The 18,403-nt window shown below is 30.5% G+C and overlaps 2 protein-coding genes across 4 annotated transcripts; both read left to right on the top strand.

The window, feature by feature from the left end:
• The first annotated feature begins 2,967 nt into the window (after positions 1 to 2,967).
• Positions 2,968 to 6,322, top strand: LOC103493127 (cation/H(+) antiporter 18-like). Its single transcript, XM_008453762.3, has 2 exons — positions 2,968 to 3,295; positions 3,858 to 6,322. Exons 1-2 carry the CDS (start codon positions 3,080 to 3,082, stop codon positions 6,030 to 6,032), a joined length of 2,391 nt encoding a protein of 796 aa, XP_008451984.1. The 5' UTR covers positions 2,968 to 3,079; the 3' UTR covers positions 6,033 to 6,322.
• Positions 6,323 to 12,052: 5,730 nt separating this feature from the next.
• Positions 12,053 to 16,237, top strand: LOC103493126 (cation/H(+) antiporter 18-like). Of its 3 annotated transcripts, none has more exons than XM_051087135.1 (4): positions 12,053 to 12,163; positions 13,211 to 13,480; positions 13,722 to 14,723; positions 14,826 to 16,237. In XM_051087135.1, the coding sequence occupies exons 2-4, from the start codon at positions 13,280 to 13,282 to the stop codon at positions 16,020 to 16,022; spliced, it is 2,400 nt and encodes a 799-aa protein (XP_050943092.1). In that variant the 5' UTR covers positions 12,053 to 12,163; positions 13,211 to 13,279; the 3' UTR covers positions 16,023 to 16,237. The 3 variants fall into 3 exon arrangements, with proteins under 3 accessions (XP_050943092.1, XP_008451983.3, XP_050943093.1); XM_008453761.3 differs by having other exon boundaries at positions 12,088 to 12,399; XM_051087136.1 differs by lacking the exon at positions 12,053 to 12,163 and adding an exon at positions 12,957 to 13,059.
• Positions 16,238 to 18,403: the final 2,166 nt, after the last annotated feature.

The raw sequence follows: 18,403 nt of genomic DNA on the forward strand, positions 1-18,403 counted from the left end.
TGGTGGATTCTATGTCAAAGCCTTGGCCATTTATTCTTGCATTATTGTATGGTCAACTTTCTATGCTCGAAAAGATGATGGATGTGGTTTATTCTTTTCTAGTTTTTGTTGTTTATCAAATTGGTTTCAAGTCCGTTTCACTAGTCCACCTACGTAAACTTTCTACATTATGGTCTCTTTATACTTAAGATTTGTTCATGTAATTTTGATTATTGTTCCAATAATAGTTTCAATAAATCTTGAATTTACTCTTCACGGTTAGTTTATTGTGGTTCTTTAAAAACATTTTGTGAATACCAAGTATAAATTTAGAAGGAAAACAAAACAAAACAAAACATACCCACATAATTCATTTGGTTGCATGAAATAATTATTGCTATTACACCGATTTATTGAATTTTATTATAAATATTTGGACTAAAATTTGATAATTAAAAATTAAATAATTAAAATTAAGCAAACTTTAGAATATAGACATCGTCAAATTCATAATCTAAACTAAAGGAAATGTTTTATTTACATTTTTAATCACTAGATTATTTTGTTGAATATTGTGTAAATTCAACAATAGAATAAAGAATAAACTCCTAGTAGAGATTCTTTAGACCATATAGATTTCATAGTGATTTTGAAGAAAAGAATAATTAGAAAAATGGAAAAAGAAAAATTCCAAAAATGGACCCAAAAACACTCTTTAATTAGCTCAATCACAAAATAATATACCTTTTCACTTTCAACATAAAGTTAATTATTTTTGTATAAAAATTAAAATTCTCTCTTTTTTATTCTTAAGTTTTTTCTCTTACAAATCATGGTGAAATATTTATACTCAAATCCTTAGTCCATACATAAAACATAAGTTTTGATTGTTCTATTTTTAAAATAATGTAATGAGTTTTAAAAAAAAAAAAATTGAGAAAGTTTCTCAAATTCTTATTCTAATTATATTAAACAATAACACAAATTTTGAATTAGAAATAAATAAGATTTAAGATTATCTCTCTGGTCCCATTTGCTCTCCCACTCTACTTTGTCTTTCAAAGATTAATATTTTGAGTTTAATTTTACTAATAATCTACAACCGATTAAGTAAAAATTACCTATCAATTAACCATGGTTTGAATTTTTAATTTCTATTAAACAAAATTAACCATGTTTGAGTTACTTTTTCTCATAGAACGATTGATTTGATCGACTTTGATTGGAATATCTCTTTTTTTTTTTCTTCTTCTATATAATTCAACAACGGCCGGTAAGATGAGGAATCAAGCTATCAACTTTCAAAATATCAATTCATTAATGTTTATCTAATAAATTAGAGTTATTCGCATCTTAACATTAGGTTTTATCCTATATATATCATACTATAATATAACTAATAGGTATTTTAGAAAGTAATCTCTTTGAAACGTATATCTACTTATTTCATTTTTCTTCCCTTTGATTTATTGTCAAAATTCCCATTTCAAATAATAGTAACTTTTAAAACTTCTTTTTGTAAAAGAAAAGGTGAAAAAAAAAAATACATGTTACCTTTTATGGTGTATGATTCGTTCTTATATGCCAAATGTTACTCTTTGAATTAATTTTTTTTTTTTGTTTAATTAAGATGATATGTCAATATTTAAATAACATTATTAATAATTGAGTCCAAGTAAAGAAAATTAGATAGTTTGTGTGTTCACGTATGGAATCAAAAAGTTTTTAAAACTTATTAACTTAAAGTAAATCACAATCTCATCCAAAATATATTAAACAAATAATTAATTATGTTTCGTATGATAATCCTATGGTTTTTTTTTTTTTTTTTTACAAATTTTAAAAATTAGCCCTATAAGTTATAAAAACTTCTTCCATCCATAGCTTTTTAGATTTCATATATTTATCTTTATCATTGTTTTAAAAGAACAAAACCCTTTATATGTCTTAGAAACTGAATTTGTAATTTAGTTTTCAAAGTGTGAACATGCATAGTTCTTTAAATTAAATTTTCAAAAAATAACATCCAAAAAATTAGAAAACTATTTATCTTATTTAAAGAGTTAAAAGTCTTCTCTATTAATTAACGTAATTCAATATCTCTATTCTAATTTAGTATGTTTAATTCTTGTTCTATTTGTCATATTTCCAATATGAAAAAGAAATAGATGTTATTGGATCTTTTTTTCTAAAAGAAATTTTTGTTATGCAATTTTCCTATTTAATTTTTAAAACATAATAATAGTAATAATAATAATAATCTCTCTTTCCTCTGCCATCATATTCTCATCTAAACCTCATTTTTCTCACTTCACCACTTCTGTTTAATCTCTCTCTCTCTCTCTCATCGATTCCAAATAATTTGGAGGCGTGTAATTTGAAAAAGAGACTAAAAGATTATGACCACAATAATTTTCAATATTTAGAACGTTTAAGTTTGAGCTATTGAAATGAACAATTTGTTGGTAATAAACTAAAATCGTTACAACTAAATAACTTGAATCTCAAAAACAAAAAAGATTATAACTTTATCTGATCAAACAAAAATTTCAAATTTTAAAATCTCTATCTCATATAAAAGAACAGATTTAATGATGGATCTAATTAAACCCATTTAGAAAGGAAAAAAAAAACCGTTGGTAATTTCGTTAACATTTGAAATATAAGATAAGGATGAATTAAATAAAAAAAAAAAAAGTTAAAAAGGATAAGTAAGTAATTAATATATGTTGTTGAATGTTGTGCTGGCTGCAAAAATACAAAATAATAAATAAATAAATAAATAAGGGAAGAAGGAAAAATATTAGGTGTATTTTGAAAAATTAAATTAAATTAAATTAAATTAAAAATTAATAAATTAAAAATTAAAAAAATAAAAAGGAAAGAAAAGAAAAGAAAAGAAAAAACAAATTGATTTTGAACAAACTTGGAATTGACCATGTTTTTAAAAGGCAAATATCGACCATTAAAATGGCACAAACTCAGCGAAAAAATTTCTTCACAGAGAAGTAGAAGCCTATAAAATTGGAACTACGTTTCTACATGAATTAATCATCTTGATTGATTAATTAATTTAATTTCTACTAATCTAATTTTCATAATGGCGACGGTGGCCACAAATAATGCGACGGCCGCGAGTGGTGTTTGTCCCCCGGCTATGAAAGCCACCTCCGATGGCATTTTTCAAGGCGATAATCCTCTTAATTATGCTCTTCCTCTTGCCATCCTTCAGATTTGTCTCGTCGTCCTTCTCACTCGCGTTCTTTCTTTCCTCCTTCGTCCCATCCGCCAACCTCGTGTTATTGCTGAGATCGTCGTATGTTCTTCCTCTTCCTCTTTTTTTTTTTTTTTTTTTTCTTTTTTCTTTTACATAATTATAATTAATATCTCTCGAGTGAGTTAATGTTATGTACAGTGATAAAACATTTGGAAGATAAGAATGGAAAAGATTAATTAAAATTTATACTTGTGAAAAGAAATTTGGTGTTGTCTAAGTTGCATATACTGTAGTTTCTCCTCTAAAAACTTGAGTTTAAATATTATTTTTATCTTTATACTTTTAAGTTTTGATTCATTTCGATCTTTATTTTATAGTTTCAAATGATTATTTTGGTGGTCACTTTGGGTTTCTATGTTCTCAAAAGGTCATCATGTTGATTCTTTTAAAGTTCAAATACCAAATGAAGGATAAGTGGAATTTTTTAGATACAATTGTAATTGGTGTTTTAGATTCAGAATGTATTATTGAATTTGTGTTGAGTGATTGTTAAAGCTTAATATTTCAATTGGAGAATGGACATATTTCTTATAATTTTTCACTATGGAATATGTTTCTTTTATATATATAATTTAAAGGTAGTGTTAATGGCGGTTTGCAGGGCGGCATCTTGTTGGGTCCATCGGCACTCGGCCGGAATTTGAGTTACTTACACACAGTCTTCCCGCCGAGGAGTCTCACCGTATTGGACACATTGGCCAATTTGGGTCTTCTCTTCTTCCTCTTTCTGGTTGGCTTGGAGTTGGACCTTAAATCCCTCCGCCGCACCGGAAAACGAGCCATGTGCATTGCCTTTGCTGGGATCACCCTCCCCTTCGTCCTTGGAATCGGTACCTCCTTCGTTCTGCGATCAACCATCTCAAAAGGCGTCAATGAAGCTGCATTGCTCGTCTTTATGGGTGTCGCTCTTTCCATCACTGCCTTCCCTGTTCTCGCTCGAATTCTGGCCGAGCTCAAGCTTTTGACAACCGATGTAGGTCGGATGGCTATGTCCGCCGCTGCCGTTAATGACGTCGCAGCCTGGATCCTTCTAGCGTTGGCAATTGCACTCTCTGGCTCCGGCAACTCCCCTTTCGTCTCCCTCTGGGTTTTCCTCTCCGGAGCTGGTTTTATTGTTTTTTGTACCTTCGCTATTCCACCGGTGTTCCGGTGGATGTCGGAACGGTGCTCTGAGGGTGAGCCGGTGAAGGAATTGTACATTTGTGCCACTCTTTCCATTGTTTTGGCTGCTGGGTTCATGACGGATTTGATCGGAATCCATGCCCTGTTTGGAGCTTTCGTCGTTGGTGTTTTGATTCCCAAGGAAGGACCATTCGCCGGAGCTTTAGTTGAGAAAGTTGAGGATCTTGTCTCCGGTCTTTTCCTTCCATTATACTTCGTTTCCAGTGGATTGAAAACAAATGTTGCAACAATTAAAGGAGCTAAATCATGGGGCCTTCTTATTTTAGTCATTTTCAATGCTTGTTTCGGTAAAATCGTCGGAACTGTCTCTGTTTCGCTGCTCTGCAAAATGCCATTTACAGAATCACTTGCTTTGGGTTTCTTGATGAACACGAAAGGCTTAGTGGAATTAATTGTTTTAAACATCGGCAAGGATAGGAAGGTTTTGAATGATCAAACATTTGCAATTATGGTTCTAATGGCAATCTTCACAACATTCATCACAACCCCGATTGTTATTGCTGTCTACAAGCCGGCCAAAAAACAGGCCAGATCTAATTACAAGCATAGAACAATAGAGAGGAAAAATCCTAATTCCGAGCTTCGAATTCTTGCTTGCTTTCATTCCTACGGAAACATTCCGGCGACGATTAACCTTATTGAAGCTTCTCGAGGTATTGAGAAAAAAGATGGGCTATGTGTTTATGCTCTACATTTAACAGAGCTAACAGAGAGATCCTCCGCCATTCTTATGGTTCACAAAGCAAGGAAAAACGGCGTCCCCTTTTGGAACAAAGGCCGGGTTGATTCAAACCAGATCGTTGTCGCCTTCGAGGCATTTCGACAACTCAGCCGGGTTTCAATCCGGCCGATGACTGCCATTTCTGCTCTGTCCAACATGCACGAAGATATCTGTAGCAGTGCCGAGACGAAAAGGGCCGCCATTATAATCCTTCCATTTCACAAACATCAAAGATTGGATGGATCTTTTGAAACGACAAGAACTGATTACCGGTCAGTTAATCGGAAAGTTCTGGAACAAGCCCCCTGTTCCGTCGCAATTTTGATCGACAGAGGACTCGGCGGTGGGTCTCACGTCAATGCAAGTAACGTCTCTTCCACAGTCACAGTCATTTTCTTCGGCGGGCCTGACGACCGTGAAGCTCTGGCGTTTGGAAAAAGAATGGCGGAACATCCCGGAATTAGCCTGCACGTCGTCCGATTCACACCCAGCACCGATTTCGCGATGGAATCCGTCGCCGTCGACGTAAACAAGAACAATTCGCCGGATTCTGACTGTGATGATAATGCGTTAGCATCGATTAAATATGAGGAGAGAAACGTGAGCAAAGGGAGCCACGCCGTAGAAGCAATGAAGGAATTTAATAAATCGAATTTGATTTTGGTAGGAAGATGCCCGGAGGGGGAAGTGGTGAGGAGTTTGAATACGAACAGTGGGGATAGTTCAGAGCTTGGACCCGTCGGCGGGGTGTTGGCATCGCCGGAATTTTCGACGACGGCATCGGTGCTGGTGGTGCAGCAATTTCGCGGTGAACAATCACCGTTAGCTATGGAGTACACTTCGAAAGGGGAATCTACTGAGGATGAACGTTAAAGAATTAAGTTTTTCTAAAAAAATGATTTTACGTAATACCTATTTAATTCCAAGATTATGTTGGAAATTGGAATTATTATGCATTATCAAATCATTTCATTTCCTAGGTTTGCATTTTACACAATAGCTTAATAAATCAAAATATTTACGAAAATATATTAAATTTTCATATTCTATGTAAATATTTTTAACAATTTTGTAATATGTTGAGAATAAAAATGTTATTATTGATTAGATTTGAGTTCAGTATATGAACTCTAAAAAAATAAATATAAAATTTCTTGTTTTTTCTTTAATTTGTTTTTAGAATTTATAGTTCTTTTATTATTATTAGTTATTAATTAAATTTTCAACAACATTTCAATTCGGTCCCAATGTTAAGGTTTATATTATTGAAAATGCAAACATAATTAAGTCAAAAGAAATCGAACAAATAAAAATTTAGTTGTATTAAGTTTATGGTTAGAATCCTTCCACTGCAACTAATTGTTTGTCATAAAATTGATACAATAATTTTGTTAATTCATAATCACACACATATATATATATATATATATATATATATATATATATATATCATAATGTTACGTCAGTTGAGTTAAATTCTAGGTTGCGACGAATATAATCCTTCCTCTTGACCTTATGCCAACAAAGCAACGTTGCATGACTTTTAATAATTTTATATGTACGTGTTGCTAGGAAATTAAGTTAGGGTTTGAATAACTGAATAAGACACAAAAATTTGTCGCTATTATTGGGACAGAATCTTCATATTAAGTCATATTAAGTCAGCCTTGACTTTTACTTATCTATGTCTCTTTGCCAACTATTTGATGATTCTTTATTTTATTAATTATTACAAATATTTTTCCCATTTAAAATTATCCCAAAAGTATTCTTGTGTTTTCTAGGAAATAATATTGTAAATAAATACTAGAAAAATACTAAAAAAACGTGAGAACCTATGAACTTTAGAAGGGACTATTTGGGTAATTGAAAATTTTAATCATTTATTTAAATTCCTTCCCAAACAGATCTATCTTCTTCATCTCATTGAGGATTCGTCTTATTGCTAATGAAGGTAGTACGGTGTAATTAATATACAAATAATACATATAGTCTAGAAAATAACTTAACATAATAATAAAATAATAAAACAAATAACAAAATATTTTCAAATCTTATTAAAAATACATATTTTCTAGAACTTATTAAAAATAGTTATTTTTGAAAGCTAACCCAGAAAAAGATATTAATAATTTCTTTCCTGAAATCTTAGGAAATAAATCTACAACAATTTATTAAGGATAAATATAATTAATTTAATACCAAATTTAAATAATAAAATGAAATGAAATGGGTAGAAATACATATTTTTTAAATCTTGTTAAAATGAGATATTTTCGAAATCTCAGTAAAAATAGATATTATGGGTTAGTTAAATATATTTCTTTCGAAATGTTAGTAAATAAATATATTAATCTTCTCCCACAAATAAATCTCAGATTTTAAGGTATAATTGAATAACTAAGTTTGTAAAATATTTCGAAAATCTGACCATTTTACCAATGTCCAATCCATTTAAAGTACACTATACGTCCAAATTATGATCAAATACTTCTCAATGGAGGCATAATCAGAATTACCAAAAAATCGTAAATACATGTGTTATTATGTTGCTAAATTTCCAGCCGTATAAATCGATTTTATCATGTCATCCAATTCCCCGTTTAAAAATCCCTAACTCATTCATAACCTTTTTTTTTTATATGAAAATAAATAACTTTCTTTAATAATTATCAAAATTTGTAAAAGTTAGATTTCATTACTGAAAAGTTAATCCTTATAAAATTAAAAATCACAAATTAAGCATTCAAATTGAATAGCTCACTTTATAGTAATAAAAATAAAAATTACATCTTAATAGTTTATTTATCTCCTTTGAATCTAATTTGGGTTATGTACTCTTCCTCAACTTAGCACGTCTCATTTTAATTTTTATAAAACCTTATATCTATATTTGGATAAGCACGACCTTGTTTTTCTTCTTCTTTTAAGTTCTTTTTTATCAATCTATAATAAGGATAAGAATTTAAATTTTGTTGAACAAAACTATGGAGATCTAATTTATAATTTAATAATATATAGTTGCTATTTTCTAAATTATTTAGTCACATTATTACAACCCCCCTCAGATAATTTTTCATTGTCCTGACAGCCAGAATAGAAATAGAAAACTATTTTTAGTTGATTTTTTCATGAAGATGGATGAAGCTGTATTTATATGTTAACTAGGCCATTAATTAATTTATGAATTCAAGAGGTAAATTGGATTTAATTTCTAGGGTTTATGTACTTATTTTAATTTATCCAAAAACTAAAACCCTCGAATATGACAATTAATTAAATATATTACACCAACATGTATTTTGATTATGTTATATTTATGATTTGATATGATTCTTGTTATTTTTTGACAATATTTTATTATAACTAAGATAGGGTTGCATATGGATAAAAGATTTATCAACCCTAATTAGATGAAGAAAGAAAGAGATTACTTACGAAATTATAAATATATTTGATTTATTCATTACAATATGCCAAATTGTTACTTGGTTTTTATGTTCTCACACACTCAATTTTTTCTTTTTGTATTTTTTATTCATAATAAAAAGAAAAATAATAAACAATAAAAATTTGAGAAATTGAAGGGACAATTTTTTGCTTATGGTGGTGAAGTCGAACTATATCTCAAATTATAAATAGAGTACACAAGGTAATGCTTGACTTTCAAACTCATAATAGATTATATCTAAACCATTACGTTAATTTAATTTATGTTTGGATGAAAAATGAATCCATATGATTTTAAAAATAGATAATATCTTATCATTCATATGATAGATGATAAATCTTTATTGAAATGAATGTTGAGACATAACTCTATGGAAGAAGATTAGCCTATTGAAATTGTACACATGTTAAAAAAAAAAGTTCATATTCCTGTATGTATCATTTCATCCTCAAACTACCTTTATATTTAATTAACTATTTGAATAACATTCTTATCTTTTAAATTCTAATGCACGATATTAATTTTCTTTTTTTTTAAGAGAACATTGATATTAAATTTAGTTTCTAGACATTCGTTTCTAAAAACATAGTGTTAGTTCTTCTTCTTTGTCCTTTATATTCCCAATAATTATTGGGATAAAATAATCTTTTGAATTCTACGTTAGATTAATGAAGTAGACATCAAATTAAATGTAGAGATATAAAACTATTATTTCTTGTTTATGTATAGAAGATTTGCAATGTATGTGTATATATATTGGTGTGTAATGTGTATGCCCTATTAGATGGGCGATCCCTAGAGGCAGATGAGAGTGGGGGAATACATTAATTTTTAAAAACAAACCAATCAAAAGGAAGAAAGAAAATCCATAAATGCTGCCACGTGTAATTAAATCTTAAATTAAAACTCCAATCTTTAATTAGTTTCTATAATATACACAATCGAATAGAGTTATAGTGGATTCGGTTGGGTTGATTTTGATGCCTAATCGATATTAAACTTAAAAGAACTCAAATCCATAGATTGATTTTATTTGTTTCTTATTGGTTTGGTTTTCAATTCTTTGCATTTTATTTTTCTTTCAAATTTTTATTTGGATCCTTTTTCATAACTTTAAATTAAAATAGTGTCTATTTTCTTTTTAATAAATTGTAATTTAGGGATTTATTTATTTTTTGCTTTGACACTTATTTAAATAGAAAAACATGCTTACTGCATAATAATTGATTTTTTTTTTTTTTAAAACGAAAGATATATATGCACCAAAATAATTCCATACTAAAAGATATCTAAGGAAGACTTTAGTTTTAAGAGCATATTTATATCATTGGTTGAGTTCGATTTTTATTAGGTTTTTCGACCAAAATTTGATCCAAACCAATACTTTTTGGTTTTTTTTCGAATACAAACCAAATGGTTCAATTTGATAATAAAAAACGAACCAAACCACTGGATTAATTTGACTTTTCAATTTTTTGGGTTTTTTTTTTTGTATATCACTCCTACAATGAAAACTAGAAGTATAAATATTTTTTTCAAAGAAATTTAAAATAAAATAGGACCCAATTTTAAAAAGAGAAACTTTCCTAAATATACTGAAATATTTACGGGCAGTTTAATAAAACCTATAAATTTAGCCATTTTTTAAATATTCAAGGTTTGTCCTTCATTTCTTCTCGACGTAGTCTTCGTCTGTCTATTCCTTCCATTTTTTTAAAAATTTGGATAATCAAATCTATTTCTTTTTATAGTCGTTTTTTTCTCTTTTTTTAGGCCTGTCTTTATTTCTGTTTCTTATTTTTCTTTTTTTTTTTTTCATTCACGGCAAAATTAGTTAGACATTTAAATTAGAGTAACCAAAACTAAAAGATTGTGTATAAAAAATATTGAAAAAAATCGTTTATACCAAATTTTGAAAAAAAAAATGGAGCCAAATCTAAACAATCGTTTACCAATTAATTAAACGATAGTGTACCAAATGGGGCATTTTTTGTATTTTCTGCGCTTTTTCCATTCTCAAAATTGTATATAGTGTAAATACTTTGCCGCTTTTTTATATTTTTTAAAAGACTCCTTTTAAAAATGTAAAAACTAACTTAATAATATTACTATTATTGATAAAACTACGAAGACAAAAATAATCAATTTAAAATCAAAATAAAATAAATTTAAAAACTAAAGAATCAAAATGAACATTTTAAAAGTTGAAACACCAAAACAAAATAAAATTTAAATATATAGACCCTTCGAGTTGAAATTAAGAAGTCAATTAATAGATGCTAGACTTACTATGAAAACTATAATATTTGAGTTATGAAAGTCTATTAAATTGATACAATTAATCAAATTTAATATAAAATTATTTTCATGCCAAACAAAAGCTAATATATATTTGTTTGATCTTGCTCACATTAAACGTATAATAAGAACGATACCACCTCAAATCGAGTAAAAAGAAAGCACCAATAGTATCACTTTTCTCCTTCTTTTTTTCTTTTTCCATCCCAAAAATTTGATGGTCAAAATGATTACACATTGGAAAGGCAACATTTGTTTTTTCCTAGATACCAAAGTAGCAAATATAATCAAAAGCCAACCTTTTATTTTCTCTTACCTCAACTTCAACCCTTTTTTGTGAGTGCCTTTTCTTTTATATTATTATTATTATTATTATTATTATTATTATTATTATTATTATTCAACTTATTAATATACTATTAATCATGTTTCATCAACATTTGTACATTTATTTCTTATTCCACATCAATTAAAGGAATACCACTTTCATTAAAATTTAACCTTCTTAATGCCAATACATGTTATAATACATGTTAACGTGTAATTCGACTTTTTGAATTCCTTTTTTTTTAGAAATATTTAATAATAAAATCGACATTTTTAAGAATATAAATCTTTTAGATCTTGATATACCAATATGTGCTTTAATATCTTAAACCTTAATCTACCTATATTTTGATTTAGGGCTAGTGTGTGTTTGAGTCACTAAGTTTTAGTCCACTTTCAAACTTATTATAAAAAATTTTAAACATGTTTACTAACCATTTTATTTATAGATTTTGGTTATTGAAATTAAGTTTTTATTTTCTCTTATATTTGTCAACATGATTTGTTTTACTTTTATATATATACAAATTAAGTAGTTATAAAAATTCATCTAAGGTTCTTAAAAATTTGTGTTGAATTTCTATTTTATGCCTAATATCAAGAATTTGACTTGACATGGCATCCAATTTTATAACCACTGGATCAATTAATTAGTTTTTTTTTTTTAACATAAAATTATAATTCAAGGAATTAATTAGAATTTTTTGTTTGAAAATAATCAATGAAAAATATCAAAATTTAGAGATAAACACAAAATTAAACATAATTAAAAGAGTTAAACAACCTGAAATTTGAGGGAGTGTAAAGTAAAGTTGCAATTAATTTAACGAAGACTCCGTACCCAAAAGGCGCCGATAATTAGTGTTCATACTCCAAAACTCAAACGACAATGGAGATCTTTTCTTCTTCATCTTCCTCTTAGGATCAGGTCCCACTCCCATTCTTATTTATATATCAAATGCAATTCTTCACCTGTAATTGCATTTTCGTTTCTCCAATCCTCTGTTTTCTTCTGTTCTGTTCTGTTCTACTACCCCAATCAACCCACCCAGTACTAGAGCTAATCCACCATTTTTCTTTCCTTTTCATTCCATTGCATGATGGGTTTCGCTTTAATCAAATTTCACACAACCTTTCATCATTCTGATTCATAAACCTTTCTGGGTATTTAACTTTCTGCTCTCTTTCTTGTGTTCCCATTCCCAACTTTTCTATTTGGTTCCACTTTGGAGATTTTGCTTTTTCTTCCACACATTCTTTGTAGGGTTTGTTTATTTTAGAGATTCCTGATGTTTTTTTTTTTGATGTTGCTTTTTTTTTTTTTTGTTTCATATGACTTCGTTTTACATGATTTGGTTCTTCGTTAATGGGGTTTCTTTGGAGTATGTGCGATTTCACTTCAAGATTTTGTTATGTTTATATCTCTCCTGTCTCTAAGGTTTAATACTAGTAAAATTTGAGAATGGATGTCTAATAGTGTACACAAGATTTGTTATTATTGTACTTAAAACATTGATTCCTTTGCTTTATGACCTGCTTTGTGAACATACTATCGCTCTCCTTAGAATTTTTTGGGTTTTTGGTGCTGAAACTGATGACCCCACATCAAAAAGACAAAGTTTTAATTATTCCTTCAGTGGCAAGGCCTGATTAAAAACAAACTTTTTTTTCCTTTATTTATTCATTTTGTGCGGTTCTGCTTTGATTCTTATTTAAATCGAAGTTTGGTGAATGACGTTTTCTTTAGTTCCAAGTAATATAATCGGCTAAATTGTTATGAACCCAGCTGGGGAATTCAGTTCTGTCAAATATATTGGCTTATTTGTATGTCTGTATACATGTTTGAGCATTGGATATACTGAAAATATCTTTGTTCGATTGGTTTCTTTCTTTGTTTGTTTGTCTGTTTTTCTTTACAGTTCTAGGTTCTTTGTTTTATGATCATCAAATCTGACTAGAAACTTTTACTCTGCAGAGGAAGCCTATTTTTGAATAGGAACTGAGATTAAAGTAAGCTGTTCTTTGTAAATTTTTGGTTGACGGAATGGCTTCAAACTCCACGGCAGTGACCTCATGTCCGACTCCTATGAAAGCAACGTCAAATGGCATTTTCCAAGGCGATAATCCTCTTGATTTCGCTCTCCCTCTTATCATTCTGCAGATTTGTTTGGTAGTTGCACTTACTCGTGGGCTTGCTTTTCTTCTGAGGCCGTTAAAACAGCCGCGAGTGATTGGAGAAATTATTGTAAGTCTCTTTGTTTTTTTTTTCTAATGCTAAAGGTGTTTGTTTCGAGATGTTTGCCTGTTGTCTAGAATATTTTTACATCTATGTGTAGTAGACTGTTGCATGAACTATAATAAAGCTTGCATATTGTTCTGTTGGTTCTTCTTAGAGGAATGCCTTTTACTCTAGAATTGAAATCGAAGCTGCTATTAACTGAAAGAGTGATCACCCTTCTGAGTTGACTCTTATTACAATTTGACAGGGAGGAATACTTCTAGGTCCATCAGCTCTTGGACGTAACAAGAACTTTCTTCATACGATATTTCCATCCAATAGTATCACATTGTTAGATACCGTAGCAAACATTGGATTGTTATTCTTTCTCTTTCTTGTGGGTCTTGAGTTAGATCTAAAGTCAATACGTCGTACGGGAAAGAAGGCCCTTGGCATCGCTATAACTGGAATTTGTGTTCCCTTTGCATTAGGAATTGGATCGTCATTTGTCCTCCGAGAAACCATATCCAAAGGTGTAAATGCTTCTGCGTTTCTCATATTCATGGGTGTTGCACTTTCAATAACAGCCTTTCCTGTCTTGGCTCGTATTCTTGCTGAGCTTAAACTACTGACGACTGATGTTGGCAGGATGGCTATGTCTGCTGCAGCAGTAAATGACGTAGCTGCCTGGATCCTCCTTGCTCTTGCAATTGCGTTATCGGGTTCTGATAAATCTCCCCTAACTGCAGTTTGGGTCCTTTTATCTGGCTGTGGCTTTGTTGTGGCTGCTATTGTCATTTTATCCCCTGTTTTCAAATGGATGACCAAACAATGTTTTCAAGGGGAGCCTGTACGGGAAATCTACATATGTGCCACATTAGCTATCGTCCTAGCTGCTGGATTTGCCACGGATTTTATTGGGATACATGCTATGTTTGGAGCTTTTGTTGTTGGAGTATTAGTTCCAAAGGATGGACCATTAATAGGTGCTTTGGTAGAAAAAATAGAGGATCTTGTTTCTGGTCTATTTCTGCCTCTTTACTTCGTCTCAAGTGGATTGAAGACTAATGTAGCCACAATTCAAGGAGCACAATCATGGGGTCTTCTAGTTTTAGTTATAGTTACCGCCTGTTCTGGAAAAATCCTTGGCACTTTTCTGGTGTCCCTTCTTTGTAAAGTACCTGTACGTGAGGCTCTCGCATTAGGATTTCTAATGAACACCAAAGGTTTGGTGGAGCTTATTGTTCTCAATATTGGTAAAGATAGAAAGGTAAAGTTATCTTAAGCCTCTACTTTCACTTGTCAAGGACTTTTTTATGGTTGTTTTTCTTTTGTTTTGGAATCTGACACGCTTCTTTGTTTGGTTCTGCAGGTTTTGAATGATCAGACCTTTGCAATAATGATTCTAATGGCTCTTTTTACTACTTTCATTACCACTCCCCTTGTCATTGCTGTATACAAGCCGGCAAGGAGTGCCAAAATAGCAGACTACAAACATAGGAAAATCGAAAGAAAAAACAAAAATACACAGCTTCGGATGTTGACTTGTTTCCACAGTGCAGGAAATGTTCCGTCGATTATAAATCTGCTTGAGGCCTCGAGAGGAACTGGGAAGGGAGAAGAACTTTGTGTATATGCAATGCATCTCATGGAGCTGTCTGAGAGGTCCTCAGCCATTTTAATGGTACATAAGGCCAGGAAAAATGGTTTGCCTTTCTGGAATAAGGGACAGAGGTCGGATTCCAACCATGTTATTGTCGCGTTTGAAGCTTACCAACAACTGAGCAGAGTATTCATCCGACCAATGACGGCGATTTCTTCCATGTCTGATATACATGAAGACATTTGCGCCACCGCTGAGAGGAAAAGAACTGCAATCATAATTCTTCCATTCCACAAGCACCAGAGGGTGGATGGTTCACTGGAGACTACTCGAAGCAGCATCCGTGTTGTTAATCAGAATGTTCTCGAGCATGCTCAATGTTCGGTTGGAATTTTTGTTGATCGTGGGTTAGGTGGTACAGCCCATGTTTCGTCGAGCAATGTTTCACTTTTCATCACTGTTCTGTTCTTTGGTGGTGGAGATGATCGCGAAGCACTTTCTTTTGGAGTTCGTATGGCCGAGCACCCTGGCATTAGGTTGATGGTTATTCATTTCTTTGTTGAACCCGAGCCTGTTGGGGAGATAATCAGTGCTGATACTGTTGGGATTTCTTTGGCGAAGCCAGTTTCTCAGGATGATGAATTTCTGTCCGAGTTCAGGTACAATGCAAGCAAGAATGATTCCATCACATATGTAGAGAAAACTATCAAAACTGCTGCCGAAGTAATGGGTATAGTACAAGAGCTGAAACACTGCAATCTGTATCTCGTTGGTCGATCACCAGGTCTCAATTCAAGTTTTGCCTTAAACAGAAACGACTGTCCGGAGCTTGGTCCAATTGGGAACCTGCTGACTTCACCAAACTTCCCGATTACAGCGTCGGTTTTGGTGGTACAGCAATATCGTTCCCAGTTACCTGTGAATTCAGCTTCAGATTCTGTTGATGGAGAATCAGAATCAGCATAAGCAGTGTGTTGACTTAAGGAGAGAATAAAAACTAGACAGTTTACATTCTTTAGTTGCACATAGGAGAGAGGAGCATCATTATTATGAATCATAGTAAATGTCTATTTCTTTTTGTAGTTTAATTAAGTCTCAAATATGATTAGTGTTACTTAAAGCTCCAAATAACATATTAACCTATCTTTAATATAGTAATATTGTCTAATTGATTCTCTAAAGGCAACCTTCCTGACCTAAAAGTAAGATAGCAAAGATTAAGCATTGTATATTATCAATCTGGGGTACAACTTTAAAGGGGATTTTCTTCCTCTCTTATAAAAGCTATGGTTTATGCCATGTTTTTTTTATTAATAGTATCTTTTGAATGAACATTGGTAAATATCAAACATGCATGGTTAAGGTAATGGTTTAATTTGAAAATTTGTATCTTAATTATAAAGAAATTTTACTGCCAAAATAAGCTTGTACTAAAGTAAGGAGTTAAATTATTTCAGTCTTTTATAATTTCAACTTTAATTAAATTTAATTTTGAAATAAAAGTTATATAATTCATGATAAAAAATTTGTTACCCACAAAAAAACTAAAGCTAGAATATAACACAATTTAACATAGAGTTTGACACTTCAATTAAGTGAAATTTATTACCTACGTTTGGAGATAGTGTTTTGGTAGAAAGACGTTTCACTCAAACAAAAAGTCAAACAATTATAATAATGTCTTTGTTTGTAAATAAATAACAATTACACTAACACTTAAATTACTAACTTAGAAAAGGATCATTGGCTCTTCCTAAGTGTGAGACATACTCTTAACGAAAATTTGGCTCTCTTGAGAGTGAGATCTCCTGATCTTTCACATACTTAAGCTCTTCCAAAGTATAAAAATATTTGTATGATCAGCTAGTTTTTTTCCTAATTGTGAGATCCATCCTCAACTCAAAGTTCTATATTTCCTTACTTCAAATGAAGGCTGCTCGCTTGAAAATCCCGTACTCCACCTAAAATTGAGAATCTCTTCTCAAGTTCTAGTAGAACGATTCAACAAATTTAAAGAAACACTCAAGATTCAAAGGAGTAAAAGTTTCACAATCACATAGATTAACATATTTTGTTTTTTTAGCACCAACACAAAACAATGACTTAAAATTCTTCAAAACAATAATCTTCAAAATAGAATAACGTTCTCTCAAACATGCACACACAACAAAAGGAGAAAAATCCAAAATAGATGAAAAATTCAAAATAAACGAGCACTACTCTAGGAAAATATATGTTGCATAGTGGATATCAATCCATCTAAAACCACAAATGCGTCAAACATAAACTTAACTTAACTGACATTTATGTATTCTCAAAAACAAAAAATCCCAAGTTCAAACCTTCTACTTCAAGTTGGGTTTAAAAATACTTTTTATATTTTTAAGAAAATACAAAGTATAAATAACAAACGTTACAGAACACATCTATCGCAACATCTTTTAAAAAAATATAACACATGAGATTATTTGACCAAATAGCTGAATGGGGACTGCACATAAGCAACTTGAACTAAAATCCAAATATGAAGAAAGAAGATTTTAGCATCAACCTATGGTTAATTATTTATTATCATTTGATATTTGAATATTAAAAGCGATTAAGATCAAATTTCAACCCTTAAAAGTTACTCCAACATCATATTCATGCATTTTGAAGATATAGTTTAGAAGAAATTAATTATATGTTACTTCAATCTAAATGTTACTTTCTTTCTTTCTAATAAATGGTTCTACTTTAATTTTAACTCTTATTCTCCACAAATATTTTTAATCTAAATTTATAAATTAAAAGAATAGTAAAAAAACAAAACTTTAATTATCCATTAGCTATGTTAAATCCATTAACATTTTAGGTACAACTATTTATATTTTTAGAGATTATATACAATCAAAATTTTTTCACCCATCGACATGGATTTATTATTAGTGATTTAAGTTGGTATCAAAATATTATAATCTAAGATATCATATTTTCGAATCTATGAGACATTTCTAAAATAGTATGCTACCGACTTCGATATATTTTGAATTAATGGTTATAACCTTTTAAATAAAAATTTATGAATGTCAACGTCAAAATCCCCCACCATAATATAAATGAACACCAACAAAACATTTCATTCCTCTTGTCAACCTACCAAGAGAGGAGAAATTTAAGCTCTTTTCTGTATTATATTCCACTTCCACCAACTATTTAGACTTTAGTTTAGTTTTTATTATTAATGATGTTAGATTGAACTTATTTAGAAAAAAAAATAAAATTGATTTAGAAGAAAGCAAACATGAATTTTGATTCTCAATTTCAAAGGGTTTGTGGTTTCTCAAAAGAAAAATATTTTTTTAAGG

This window comes from Cucumis melo, chromosome 7, assembly GCF_025177605.1.
Source record: "Cucumis melo cultivar AY chromosome 7, USDA_Cmelo_AY_1.0, whole genome shotgun sequence".
NCBI lineage: Eukaryota > Viridiplantae > Streptophyta > Magnoliopsida > Cucurbitales > Cucurbitaceae > Cucumis > Cucumis melo.

Coding starts and splice junctions, on each gene's coding strand:
- LOC103493126 (XM_051087135.1), top strand. CDS start 13,280: ATGGCTTCAAACTCCACGGCAGTGACCTCATGTCCGACTCCTATGAAA. Junction 13,481..13,721: donor GAGTGATTGGAGAAATTATT/GTAAGTCTCTTT, acceptor ACAATTTGACAG/GGAGGAATACTTCTAGGTCC. Junction 14,724..14,825: donor ATATTGGTAAAGATAGAAAG/GTAAAGTTATCT, acceptor TTGGTTCTGCAG/GTTTTGAATGATCAGACCTT.
- LOC103493127 (XM_008453762.3), top strand. CDS start 3,080: ATGGCGACGGTGGCCACAAATAATGCGACGGCCGCGAGTGGTGTTTGT. Junction 3,296..3,857: donor GTGTTATTGCTGAGATCGTC/GTATGTTCTTCC, acceptor GGCGGTTTGCAG/GGCGGCATCTTGTTGGGTCC.